The following is a 14,793-nucleotide window of genomic DNA, read 5'->3' as shown; positions in this document are numbered from 1 at the left end:
ACATCAGTCTTTGAGCAAACTGAAACCTAAATGACTTGCCATGGTCACCCAGGAGTAAAAGAATCAGGATTCAGTGCCAGCACTTCTGATTCCCATTCCTGGGTCTCTCTTTCCTTTGACCCTGACAGTAGTAGGCCATCCCTGTCTGTCACATTCTTCCTTGAAAAAACTCTTTATGGGCATCCCATTGTCATTGAGTCTTAGTGCCCAAAGTACAACTTAAGCCTCCATTTGGAGTCCCAAAGCCTCCCAGGCAGTGACTACCCACCCTATTTCCTCCTGTTACTGTGTAACATCATCATGCATTTCCTGATTCCATGGATTACTTTGTTTTGCAAGAAAGCATTCTGAAAATCCTTCTACTAAAAATTTTTCTGGGACATTTTTGTTCGTAGTTGGTGGTTATTCTATATGCACATATTTGCTTCTAAACACCAGCTCTAAGTGGTTTCCCCATTATTTCCCAGCAGAAATAGCTCAGTAAAAATGAGAATAATAAAACACACTTTTGAGAAACTGTTTACTCTGTGTGGCCGCCTTCTCTCAAAAGCATCGAGGCTGGTAAGTGATTTCCCCCAGATTGTCTAATCTAGGCATTTAAACTCCCCACCAGTCACAAGTGAGATATACTCATGTACCTCTTAATTTCTTGCTTCTTTTGGGTCTTTAAACCCCTTTAAGCAATTGATTGAGCCCTCTTGGATCTCTATCCAAGAATGACAGACCTCAGAGGCAGTGGAGTCCTGCACCCATATCATACAGAAGCAGAAACTGAAGCCCAAGGACAAAGAGCTGACCTAGGATCCCCTAGACCCAAAAGGGTAAAGCTGTGGTTCAGATTCAGAGCTTCCTGGGCCTTCCCACTGCAGTTCACCATGCTGCACATGCCCCTCACAATGCCGGGGATGTTGCCCTCAGCCAGACAGCACAGCTCCAAGGATCGTAGCTTGTTCTGGTTCGTGGGCACGGGTAGTAAGGGTCCTCTCAGGATGAGGAAGAAGAGCTGTTTTTCCTGATTTGGGTTCCTTGTAGCTGCCTGGGCTCAGTGGGTCACACCACGAGCTGCGTAGGGGAAGGGGAGCATTCACCTTCATGTCCATTCCACAAAGGTGCCCTTTCCAGGGAGGCAGAGTGCACCCGTCCGGACTAGAGCTCCCTTTCTGGGAGAGAGGACCCCCGGCTCTGACTGCAGAGGGCCCAGCCTGTGTCTTTGCTTCCTGTCAGACATTGGTTTAATGGCATCATTTTGATGAACTGAGCATTCCCAGCATACAGTCAAGGAGGGATTCTGAAGAACAGGCTGGCTCTGACATGTAATGATCATGTTAATAGTGCATGTCTGAGAGGTGGGAAAAAACCCAAAGGTGGGTCATTTCAGCCTGGAGGAGGGGAATCAGAGAAGAGTAATTAGAGGGGAGGGGCCGAAGGAGGAGGGTAGGGAGAGAGGGGTGAGGGAGAATGCACATTTGTGTGCGTGGGCGTGCACCTGTGTGCCTGTGTATCTGTGTGTTTATAAGGGGCACAGGGAGAGTAGGGGATGAGGTCGGACAGTTAAACTGGTGTCTTCATTGTGCAGGGCTTTGAATGTCAGAGGAGTTGGACTTGTCTTTTCAGAGGAAGTATTGAGTTAGCAGCAGCCAGGGGGCTCCACAGTGCACAGAGTTGGAGCCTGGAGTCAGCAACTCATCATCCTGAGTTCAAATCCAGCCTCAGACGCTTCCTATTTGGGTGACCCTGGGCAAGTCACTTCACCCTGTCTGCCTTGGTTTCCTCATTTGTAAAATGAGCTGGGGAAGGAAAGACCACTCCAATAACTTTGCCAGGAAAACCCCAATGGGGTCAGAGAAATTTAGACCTGACTGAAAGAAGCAGACAACAAATAGGTACCAAAGTAATACTGAAAACGACACTGAAAGGCAGCCGTGCTTGATCAGTGATAGCTTCCAGTCTTGCTGCAGGAATAGACACATTACATGTGCTTCCCTCCTCTGGAGAAGTAGGAGGCTGTTGGAGTGAATTTGGATGTATGCTGTCAGACATAGTTACTCTGTCATTTGGTTTTGCCTTTGTTGTTATATTTGTATTTTTTTTTAAGGGAGGACAGGAAATGTGTGTATCTCAATAGGTTTTACTTTACTGTTTGTTACGGGGAGAGTTCAATGAGAGGAGTGTGTTAAGAAGTGACTGACGTATAAAGAAAAGGCATCAACAAAACCTAAAAATAAAAATGCTGAGAGTAAGAATCACTTCCCAGAGAGTAGATCAACAGACATTTATTAAATGCTTACCTTGTGCCAGGGACTGCTGCTAGTCATTAGGGATAAAAAAACAACATTGAGCGGTCTACTTTCAAAGGACTCTCACATTCTAGCAGGAAACTATATATATTACATAGTCTAGATCACTATATAGTGAGTATCCATAAAACCCTAAAATGGCCTTGCAGTCTCATCTTTTTTGACACTTCAATGTTGAATATCACGGTGTGATTCCTAGTTTCTTGGGTCTCCTTTTCCACTCCTCTGCCACCAACATTGCAAAAGAAATAGAAGAGCATTGAGGGCCATTTTGTAGTTTTCTTTGTTTCATGGGTTATTACCAAAGAAAAGTGATCCTGGGCAAGTCACTTGACCCCAATTGCCTCAGCAAAAACACATAAACAAACAAAGAATTCATATATCACTTAACCGCTTAGTCCTTTATTTCCTCCTATGTAAAATGAGATGGACTAATGATTTCTAAAAGGTCCTTCTATTTTCTAGATCTAGCATCCTAAGACATTTAACTTGTGTGGGCCTCAGTTTTCAACTTTGTAAAATGTTAAATGAGAGTTGAACTAGATGACCCTTGAGATCACCTCTTGACTTTAAATGTAGGATCCTATACATTCATTGATTGCCAACCTATTGTTGCTCAGTATTTCTTGTACTTCGTGAAAATGGTCCTTGAAAAATATCTTTATCAACAGTGTTGTCATCGTTCATTTTCTCTTGTCAACTTTACCAGTAGAAACCTATAATTTGCATTTCTCTAATTATTCATGATTTGGATATGGCAACAGACAGCTTCAATGTCTTCTTTCTTCTTTTTGTGTGTGAGGCAATTGGGTTAAGTGATTTGCCCAGGGTCACACAGTTAGGAAGTTCTAAGTGTCTAAAGTCAGATTTGAACTCGGGTTCTTCTGACTCCAGGGCCAATGCTCTATCCCAGTGGTTCTCAAACTCTTTTTCTCAGTCTTTACAGTATTAACAACTATTGAGAATCTGTCCAAAGAGTTTTTGTTTATATGGGTTACATAATAGATATTTATCGTTTTAGAAAAAAAGCTAATTTTGAATTTGTAGACCCTCTGAAAGGATTTTGGAGACCCTCCAGGATTCCCTGCACCCCACTTAGAGAACCACTGCTCTATCCACTGCACCACCTAGCTGCCCCTAAATTTTTCTTTAGGAAATTGCCTGTTCATAGCTTGTCATCATTTATTAATTGGAAGATGTCTTTTATTCTTATGCATTTGAAAATAAAATCTATCAAAATAGATAAATCTATCAAAAATACATAGAACAAACTTGCTACAACCTTATTTTTTTCCTCCTAGTTAACTGTTTTTCAAAATAAGAATTGTTAATCAACAAATTTATTTCAGGCAATGCATCTGTCTAATTTTGATGGAGTTACTACTAAGTCATATTTCTTTTCCTTAAAAAGGAAATCAGCTTATATTCTTGTTCTATTTGATAAAATTGAATCATTAAGAAATTAGGATTTACCAGAGACATATAGGAATGTAGGATAGATCTGGTACCACTACTTGGCATTTCATAACTTGTCAAGTTAGAGACTCAAGAATGGTTATATCATTTGGAGGATAATTTTAGTGAGAATCACTAACATTCCTTTTGTATTTACAAAACATTTTCCTCATACAATATCACAAAGTAGATTATGAAAATGTTTTTTAAGTGAGAAAACTCACAGAGGTGTTAGAATCATGCTCTAGTCCAAACCAGATTAAAATGTAATTGGGAAATACTTAACAAATCTAAAAATACAATACAACATGGGTGATGTTTGCCATTTTCTAAGTCAGTATGTGACCTCAGAGATCCCTTTGTATTTGGCTATGACATTATTTCCATAGAGTTATGAACTTATTTGGTCCAAAGTGTTTCCAGTTTTGTTTCCTCATCAAGGAACTTTATATTGTACACAAATTCCTGCCTTGAAAAAGATTTCTGTTATTCTGGCAATCAGGATTCCCTTGATGCCCTAAATGATAATTCTAGTTGAGACTTGAATGATTTGTTTCAAGTAAAACAAATTTTTCCTATTTGGAGAGTCTTACAGCTGGAAGGAATCTCCAAGGTTATTATCCAGCCCAAACTCTCCCTAAAATGCAAATCCTTCTCTTTATCTAGCCTCTAATTGAATTCTTCTAGTACTGAGGAACCAACTACCACGTGGGGAAACCATTTTGGACAACTCTAATCATTAGGTTTTTTTAATTATTGTGAGTCAACATCTGCCTCCTTGTAACTTTTCCTCATTAGTGTTATTTCTACTCCTAAACTGAGCAGAATGTCCCATTGGTAAACTAGAATATAGTTAGTCCTTACTATGTGACATTGTTTTAAACTCTTGGAATACAAAGACAAAGCAATAACAGCTCTGCCCTTAAGAAACTCTCATTCTATTATGTTCTGTAAGAAATGACCAGCAGGATGATTTCAGAAAGGTCTGGAGAAAGTTACAGGAATTGATGCTAAGGGAAATGAGCAGAACCAGGAGATCATTATACATTTCAACAACAATACTACATGAGGATCAGTTCTGATGGACATGGCTCTCTTCAATAATGAGATGAACCAAATCAGTTCCAGTTGTTCAGTAATGAAGAGAACCATATACACCCAGTGAAATAACTACGGGAAATAAGTGTGGACTACGACATAGCGTTTCCACTCCTTCTGTTACTGTCCACTTGCATTTTTGTTTTCCTTCTCAGGTTATTTTTACCTTATTTCTAAATCTGATTTTTCTTGTGCAACAAATATGTATACATATATTGCAGTTAACATATACTTTAACATATTTAACATGTATTAGTCTACTTGCCATCTAGGGGAGGGAGTGGGGGAAATAGGAGAAAAGTTGGAATAGAAAGTTTTGCGAGGGTCAATGCTGAAAAATTATCCATGCATATGTCTTATAAATAAAAAGCTATAATAAATTTTTTAAAAAGATCATAGAAAAGAAACTAACAGAGAAGACAGTAGATGTAGAAATTATTATATAAAATTTAAAATATAGAATAGATGGAAGGTACCCTTAGAGGATAAAGTGCTACATGCTGTAGGGACTTGGAAAAGGCTTTTCGAGGAAGTGGCAGTTGTATGAGGTAAGGAAGGAGAGCTTTCCAGCTGTTCAGGACAGTCAGTACAAAGACAAGACAGGAGATGGATTGTCCTGTATATTACATAACAAGTTGTCCAGGGGGGCCAAAACGTAAGAGTATATGAAAGGGAGTCATGTGTTAAAAGACTTAGCAATATGGGAAGAGCCATTTTCATTTTTTTAATATAAAAAACATTTTTCAATTATCAAGCATTTTTTTCTCCCACCTCCTTTCCCCATTGGAAGAATAAAAATAAAAACAAAGCTTTTGTGACAGATATGCATACATAAGCAACACCATATTAGCCATGTACAAAAATATTTGTCTTCTTTTGCACCCTGTCATCCCTCTGTCAGAAGGTATGGATAATATTTTTTATTATCTGTCCTCTGTAATAATCTTCGGTGATCATTGCATTTAGCAGGAGTTCCTGAGTTTTTCAGTTTTCATTTTTACAAAGTTGTTATAGTAAAAATTGATTTCCTGGTTCTGCTCACTTCAATCTGCATTAGTTCATACAGGTCTTTCTAGACTTCTCAACCTATTTCTGTAATCATTTCTTACAGCACAATAGTATTTCATTTTATTCATAGACAATCCCTTTTTAGTTCTTTGCTGCCGCAAGAAAAGCTCTTAAAAATATTTTTGTACATATGGCTCCTCTTCTCCTCTTTCCCCGCCCCTCCCTTTCTTTAGTCTTTAAGGTAAAGGCATCCTGGTGGTACCTTGACTGAGTCAAGTCAGAAGTTATGTATAATTTATGTTCTTTTATAGCCTAGTTCCAAATTGTTTTCCAGAATGGAACTGGAATGGTCATGGTTCCATCAGTATAGCTGCTTTTCTGCAACCTGGAAAGTGGCTTTTTAAACTTGTGATACCTCTCCAGATAACTGAAGATAGTCATTCTGTATTCAGAACCATATCCTTCCAATCATGTTCCTTTTCTCCAGACTAACTCCTGTTCTTTCCACTTACTCTCTTGTTACATAGGTTTTGAGTTTTCTTCCCATCTTGGTTGATTCCCTCTAAACATATTCTACATTGTTGTGGTGGTTCCATCTTCCCTCCCCCCAGCATTAATAGACAAATTCTATTTGTAAAAAAGTGCATAGTGTAGTGATTAGAGCACAAGGTTCAAGGTTGGGCCTCTGTTCATGTGATCAGTGATGTCACTTTTTGAATCTCAGCTTACTTTTCTTAAAGGGGTGTACTGTTGTTTGCATTACCTACAGAAGAGTCATACAGAGAACACTTTGTAAACCATAAAATTCTATAAAAATGTGAACTGTGGATTTTGCAAACCATAAAGTATAATATAAATGAGTAATGATGTCGACCAGAGCAAGATCATGTGAAATTATCATCTCCTTTGGAGTAGATGTTCCTCCTAATTATGTAGCTGAAGATTGTTTTAGCCTTTTTGGCTGCTTAATAATGTTTTGGTGAACTTAGTTTTAGATGATTTGACATTTTAAAAAATTTTAGTGGGATTTAAAAAATGTACTTCAGTGCTCACACAGGTTTCTTGCTTATTTTCCATTTAACATAAAGAGAAAAACCAAATTTTTTCTCTCATTTCCATGCTTGTTCCATTTCTTCCTACTGAGGCAGGAGTCCTCTTGCTGCTGCTTTAGGGTTGTTATGAGATATTTACTTGCATTCATTGATTTCCGCCTCTTGATTAGTTTAATGACCTCATTCTAGCCATTGTCTAGCTAAGTTGTATTTCTATAAAGAGTTGGCCTCCATGACCTTTTAGGAAGCAGCATCTCTGATGGCATTGCTTAGGGTAGTTAGCAATGATCCCAGGCTGTCCCCAGACAAGATAATGAAATTGGATATAGACCATTTGGTCTCTTCAGCAGGGCATTTCTTTCTTTCCCACCGATAACAAAATTGTAAAAATGTTGGACTTTTATAAGTTGTAAATTGGATTTGAAAGATAATTTGTAAAGTTTATTTATTTAAAATTTTATTCATCGTGGTAATTTCCAGAGATAGTGAATATTGCCATGTTAATAATTAGCTGATGATTATTCTCAATTCTTTGAATTATAATTCTGAATTGGTTAGAACTTTAGTCATCTAATACAGCTTCTATAGCCCCCTTGTAGTCCTTATGTGAACACTTCTAGTAAAATCTGCTTCCCTGTATTTTTCATCTCTTGATTTTAGCATTACTTTTTGATGTGTAGAGAATTAGCATGGCAACAGGAAAAGACTACAGAGTATAGAGTCAAAATAGGAGCTCACATTTTACTTTGTTTCTGTCTGACCCTTGGGTTGGACAATGGTTTTTCTAGGCTTTGGCTTTTTCTAATAAAAATAAGAAGAGGGCTTTTTAACCTTTTTAGGGGGTTACAAACCCCTTGAGTGGTCTGCTAAAAGCTTAGGACTCCTCAAACTATTTAAATGCATAAAACACAATTACACGTTATATTGAAAGAAATTATTAAAATATTTTTAAAAATATTTGTGAACTCCAGGATATGAGGACTCCTGGATCTAGAATCTTTGGACCCTCTTAGCTTTAAATTCTTTAATCCTAAGCAGGGTAAAACTATTCCTTTTCATGCAAACTTTCAATTCAGTTCACCAATTGTGCTACTTTGAACAAGACACCATGGCAGATGCTTGGGACACAAATAATAAGGACAAATATTTGAAGACAGTGATCATCTTCCTCCATGTCTTCCCTTCTCATGATTATAGAGCCAAAATTCTTTCAACCAGTTCAATTAAAATCATTGACATGATTTTAAGGCCCTTCCCCATCCTGGTTTCGTTTTTGTAGTACTATTGAACTGATCACACCTTACTTGAAATATCATCTTACCAGAGCAGAACATCTAAATAAGATATGATGATAAGATGATAAGATATGATCATTAGTAATTGGCAGCCAAAGCACATGTCCTTGATCAGTTATTCTTACAAAAGAAATGTTTTCCTTTTGTAAAGAAATTAAATATTTGAGTTCTCAAAATATTAAATATTGGGATCCTTTCAAGACTAGGAGACATTTATGATAGTTGTCATTTGATAACTGTACTCTGATTTCAGAATTATAATGCTGGCTGTGTGTTTGTTTTTTTGTCCTGTAGGGAAGTGCTGGCTGTTGAGAGATGAGAAACTTTGCTGGTACAGAAGCACTATGAGAACAGTCTGTCCTCCTGTTCGGGCTGTTTGCCTGCATTGGTAACGACTGCTCTTCCCTTGACCAGTGGGGTTAGAAGCTGTACTAGACACTGGAAGATACGAATCATCTTGAAAGTGGTTGACCCTGGCAGGATGTGTCGACGATGATGATGGCAAGGAAGCAAGATGTCCGCATTCCCACCTACAATATCAGTGTGGTGGGATTGTCGGGGACAGAAAAGGAGAAGGGACAGTGTGGCATTGGGAAGTCTTGCCTGTGCAATCGTTTTGTTCGCCCCAGTGCTGATGAGTTTCATTTGGACCATACCTCTGTCCTCAGCACCAGTGACTTTGGTGGGAGGGTTGTCAATAATGACCACTTCTTGTATTGGGGAGAAGTGGGGCGCTCCCTGGAGGACTGTGTGGAATGTAAGATTCACATTGTGGAGCAGACTGAATTTATTGATGACCAGACTTTTCAGCCTCACCGGAGCACTGCCCTGCAGCCTTACATCAAAAGAGCTGCAGCCACCAAACTTGCATCAGCAGAGAAGCTCATGTATTTTTGCACTGACCAGCTGGGGCTGGAACAGGACTTTGAACAGAAACAAATGCCAGAAGGAAAGCTGCTGATCGATGGCTTTCTTCTCTGCATCGATGTGAGCCGGGGCATGAACAGGAACTTTGATGATCAGCTTAAGTTTGTTTCCAACCTTTATAATCAACTGGCCAAGACAAAAAAGCCTATAGTGGTGGTTCTGACAAAGTGTGATGAGGGAGTAGAGCGGTACATTCGAGATGCACATACTTTTGCCTTAAGCAAAAAGAATCTCCAGGTTGTGGAGACTTCAGCTCGATCTAATGTGAATGTGGACTTGGCTTTTAGCACTTTAGTGCAGCTCATTGATAAAAGTCGGGGGAAAATGAAAATCATCCCTTACTTTGAGGCTCTGAAGCAGCAGAGCCAGCAAATAGCAACTGCAAAAGACAAGTATGAGTGGCTAGTGAGCCGCATCGTGAAGAGCCACAATGAGAATTGGCCGGGCGTCAGCCGAAAGATGCAATCTTCTCCCGAGTACCAGGACTATGTCTACCTCGAGGGCACACAGAAAGCCAAGAAACTCTTCCTACAGCATACTCACCGTCTCAAGCATGAACACATTGAGCGGCGCAGAAAGCTGTATCTTGCAGCCCTCCCGCTGGCTTTTGAAGCTCTCCTCCCCAACCTTGATGAGATTGACCACTTGAGTTGCATCAAAGCTGAAAAATTATTGGAAACCAAGCCAGAATTCCTAAAGTGGTTTGTTGTGCTTGAAGAAACACCTTGGGATACCACCAGCCACATTGACAACATGGAAAACGAACGGATACCTTTTGATTTAATGGAGACTCTGGCTGCTGAGCAGCTGTATGAGGCCCATTTAGAGAAGCTGAGGAATGAGAGGAAAAGAGCCGAGATGCGAAGGGCTTTCAAAGAAAACCTAGAGACATCTCCTTTCATAACTCCTGGGAAGCCTTGGGAAGAGGCTCGTAGTTTTATCATGAATGAAGATTTTTACCAGTGGCTGGAAGAATCTGTATATATGGATATCTACAGCAAACACCAAAAACAGATTATAGACAAAGCCAAGGAAGAATTTCAGGAACTACTTCTAGAATATTCTGAGTTGTTCTATGAACTAGAACTTGATGCTAAACCTAGTAAGGAAAAGATGGGTGTCATTCAAGATGTATTGGGTGAAGAGCAGCGATTTAAAGCACTGCAGAAGCTACAGGCAGAGAGGGATGCTCTCATCTTAAAGCATATTCATTTTGTGTATCACCCAACCAAGGAGACCTGCCCCAGCTGCCCGATGTGTGTAGACTCCAAAATTGAACACTTGATTAGTTCTCGGTTCATCAGACCTTCTGATCGCAATCAGAAAAACTCACTTTCCGATCCCAACATAGATCGAATCAATCTGGTTATTCTTGGCAAGGATGGTCTTGCTAGAGAATTGGCGAACGAGATTCGAGCTCTGTGTACAAATGATGACAAGTATGTGATAGATGGCAAAATGTATGAACTTTCTCTGAGGCCAATTGAGGGTAATGTCAGACTTCCTGTAAATTCTTTCCAGACGCCAACCTTTCAGCCCCATGGTTGTCTCTGCCTTTATAATTCAAAGGAGTCTCTCTCTTATGTTGTAGAAAGTATTGAAAAAAGTAGAGAGTCAACACTTGGCCGTAGAGACAATCATTTGGTTCATCTTCCCTTGACACTAATATTAGTTAACAAGCGAGGAGACACTAGTGGTGAAACACTGCATAGCTTAATACAGCAAGGCCAACAGATTGCCAGCAAGCTGCAGTGCGTCTTTCTGGATCCAGCTTCTGCTGGCATCGGTTATGGGCGCAATATCAATGAGAAGCAAATTAGTCAAGTTTTGAAAGGACTTTTGGACTCAAAGCGTAACTTAAATCTTGTCAGTTCAACGGCTAGCATCAAAGATTTGGCTGACATCGATCTACGGATTGTAATGTGTCTAATGTGTGGAGATCCATTTAATACAGATGACATTCTTTATCCTGTTCTCCAGTCCCAAACATGTAAGCCTTCTCAGGGCGGCAGCAACAACTCGGTTTTACTTGAATTACCAATAATAGGACCCCACAAAAAGCGCATCGAATTGTCGATTCTTTCATACCATTCCTCATTTAGCATTAGGAAAAGCCGATTGGTTCATGGGTACATAGTTTTTTATTCAGCCAAACGGAAGGCCTCCTTGGCTATGTTACGTGCCTTTCTTTGTGAAGTGCAGGACATCATTCCCATTCAGCTTGTAGCTCTCACTGACTGCACAACCGATGTTCTGGACAATGACCTGAGCCGGGAACAGTTGACCGAAGGAGAGGAGATAGCCCAAGAGATTGACGGAAGGTTCACTAATATCCCCTGTAGCCAGCCTCAGCATAAACTGGAGATCTTTCATCCGTTTTTCAAAGATGTGGTAGAGAAGAAGAACATCATTGAGGCTACCCATATGTATGATAATGTTGCTGAAGCCTGTAGTACTACTGAAGAAGTCTTTAACTCTCCCCGTGCTAGCTCCCCTCTCTGCAACTCCAATCTTCCTGACTCCGAAGAAGACATTGAACCCTCATCCTATAGTCTCTTCCGAGAAGATACATCCTTGCCATCCTTGTCCAAAGATCATTCTAAGCTTTCCATGGAGCTAGAGGGAAATGATGGTCTGCCTTTCTTTTCAAATTTTGAGAGTAAGCTCAACAACAAAGTACCTCCACCAGTGAAACCAAAGCCTCCTCTCCATTATGATAAAGGAGATCTGTCTTATCTGGACCAAGGGCATAAGGATGCCCAGAGAAAGTCAGTGTCTTCTAGCAGCTGGCTCCCTGCTGACGGGTTTGATCCTTCAGATTATGCAGAGCCGATGGATGCTGTGGTCAAACCACGCAATGAGGAGGAAAATATCTACTCTGTGCCACATGACAGTACCCAAGGCAAAATCATCACCATCCGGAACATCAACAAGGCCCAGTCCAATGGAAGCGCCAACGGCTCTGACAGCGAAATGGACACCAGCTCTTTAGAGCGAGGGCGCAAAATGTCTATGGTGAGCAAACCCGTATTGTACAGGACGCGGTGCACGCGCCTCGGGCGCTTTGCCAGCTACAGGACCAGCTTCAGTGTGGGCAGTGACGACGAGCTGGGGCCCATCCGGAAAAAAGAGGAGGACCAAGCCTCCCAGGGATACAAAGGGGACAATTCCGTGATCCCTTATGAAACAGATGAAGACCCGAGGAGGCGGAACATTCTGCGCAGTCTCCGAAGGAACACTAAGGTATTGGGTTCACCTTTGGGGAAAGTGGGGGAGTTGGTCAGGTGTGGAATTTATCTTGGGATGCATCATGTTGTCTAGAACAAAACTTTCTACGTGTTAGGCCTTTGACCAGTGTTAAGTGAATGAGTATATGTTCCCTGATAGGCAGGAAGTGTTTCTGATCTAAATGAATATCTTCCTAAACCCACCACTAGACTCTTTCCATTTCACTCAACTAAGGAGGGCCATTCAGCAGTTAATTGAGTGAAATGAAAAGATTTTCCTAGAGAACAGAAGCTCCACAGAGGAGAATTTACTGATTGAATATTTGTTAAATCCTAGAATCCTGGGCCTCCTTCTTTTCTCCCTCTGTATGATTTTACTTGGGGATCTCATCGGCTCCTGTGGATTTAATTTCCATCTCTATTAAATCTACCTATTTTGCCCCAAACTCTGCCAACCTTTAATCTCACATCTTCAACTGCCTTTCACACGTCTTAACTTTGATCTACAATAGACATCTTCAATTTAATGTGTCCACAGTGGAACTCATTATCTTTTCCTCCCAAACCCTTCTGCCCTACTACTTTCCTTATTGTAGATTGTAAGATTATTCTCCCAGTCCCTCAAACTCATAACTCAGGAACCATCCTGGACACCTTACCGTTTATCATCCCTACCCATATCCAATCTGTAATCAGGGCCTATTGATTTCTCCTTAGAAACATCTGTTGAATACACACTTCTCTTATGCTGTCCTGATCCTGGCTCAGGACTTCATCATCTCATCTCTGAACTGTTGCAAGAGCTGCTGGTGGATTTGTCTGCCCACTCCAATTCATCCTCCATTTAGCCACTGAAATGATTTTCCTAAAGTACAGGTCCTATAATGTCCTACTAGTAAACAAACCCTCTTTCTCAATAAACTCTAGTAGCTTCCCATCACCCCTAGGATTACATACAGAATTCTCTGTTTGGCATTCAGAGCCTTTCAGAATTTGCCCTCTCCTACCTTTCCATTTTTCTCAAATCTTAGCTGGAAGGGAGTCCTAAAATGTAGAACACAAAGAAGCAGAGTTAGAAGGCTTCCTGAAGCCTTGAATATTGAAATAAACCATTGAAATGGTCTGCAAGGGGGTCTTTCTTTCACTGAGACAGGCTTGAAGGCGGTCAGAATGAGCAGAGCATGGGCTTAATCTTGTATGAAAGACTATGTAACATTCTGAAGCAGTATAGAATCCTAGAGACCTTAGCTATCCTCTAGCCTTGTGCCTGAAGCACAAAATATTCCATTAGCACCTCCTGAAATATTGGCTAGTGAAATATTTTTGTCTCTGGTTAATTTTGTTCTGTATCATTTAACACTTGCTGTTAAGAGCTTTGTCTAGGGATAAAATCTTTAAATCTTTGGAAATTCTTGAAGCTCTTTTTCATTGGCTTTGGATTAACCTGTAGAGGACAGCTAATTCAGGTCACTCATCTTGTGGTTGGGGTGTGTGTGTGTGTGGTCATATTTCTGCATATATTGCTTTAGATAGAGCATTCTGACTGCTTCCCTTTTGTTAAGGGATCGTTTTATTCAATACCCCACAGTAATAAATCTTTTCTGCCTCAGAGCTGTGCCTGAAACACCTGTCTGTTAGGCACACAAGAGTCAGAGGCCTAGCTGAATTCCTGAGCTGGTCCGCAGCTAGTAGGGAGCTGCTTTACCTGGTACAACTTCTCTGTCACACAGAGTAGTCCATATGCTAAACTCCACATAGGGTTACGTACTCCCTGGCAGAAGTTTGTCAGGATGCCTGATACAAGTAATGGTGTATCTCCAGTCCCATAAGACAGTTTATATCCCAATCTGCATCGAATGGCTTCTGCTCCTATGGCTGTTCGGCATCACATCCCACTAGCTCCTTGCTTTGATTTCAACCCCACGAACATCATGACTCCCCTGGTAGAGCTCATCATCCTGGAGATTATTTCAATTTGGGTATTCAGCCTTTCCTTGGGACCCTCAGTTCCTGTGCCTTTCACATTGGAGGGCTGTAGGGATCAAATAAAAAATGCTCACTTTGTCATTCCAATCCCTTCATAACCTGCTCCTCTGTCCTTTCCAGTTTCTTACACCTTACTTCCCCCCACACGTATTCTTCCATATAGTGACACTGGCCTTCTGGCCGTTTCTCAGACAAGACAATATCCTCCATCTCTTAGCTCTGAGTGTGGTGCTCTCTCCCTACCTCCCTTGAAGCCCCAACTAAAATCTTACTTTCTTCTGGAAGCCTACTCTGAACCTCTCTTCAATTTCAGTACCTTCCTTCTGGTAGTTACTTTCTGTTTATCTTGTATCTAGCTGTTTGCATTGCCTTCTTTGAAGTCAGGGCATTTTTTTGCCTCCTCTTGTGTCCCTAATGCCCCTGTGCCTGGCACACAGTAGGTGCTTTA

General features: G+C 40.7%; 1 protein-coding gene across 1 annotated transcript in view; it reads left to right on the top strand.

Annotated features, from left to right (window-relative positions):
• Positions 1 to 14,793, top strand: part of ARHGAP35 (Rho GTPase activating protein 35) — a 123,555-nt gene that overhangs the window by 40,278 nt on the left and 68,484 nt on the right. The window contains 1 exon segment of the mRNA XM_031963823.1: positions 8,500 to 12,375. Coding sequence (XP_031819683.1) covers positions 8,698 to 12,375 — 3,678 coding nt within the window. The 5' untranslated portion in view covers positions 8,500 to 8,697.

This window comes from Sarcophilus harrisii, chromosome 3 (assembly GCF_902635505.1).
Source record: "Sarcophilus harrisii chromosome 3, mSarHar1.11, whole genome shotgun sequence".
NCBI classification, from domain to species: domain Eukaryota; kingdom Metazoa; phylum Chordata; class Mammalia; order Dasyuromorphia; family Dasyuridae; genus Sarcophilus; species Sarcophilus harrisii.
Note: the sequence above shows the minus strand (reverse complement) of the source record. Positions and strands in the feature narration are given on the sequence as shown.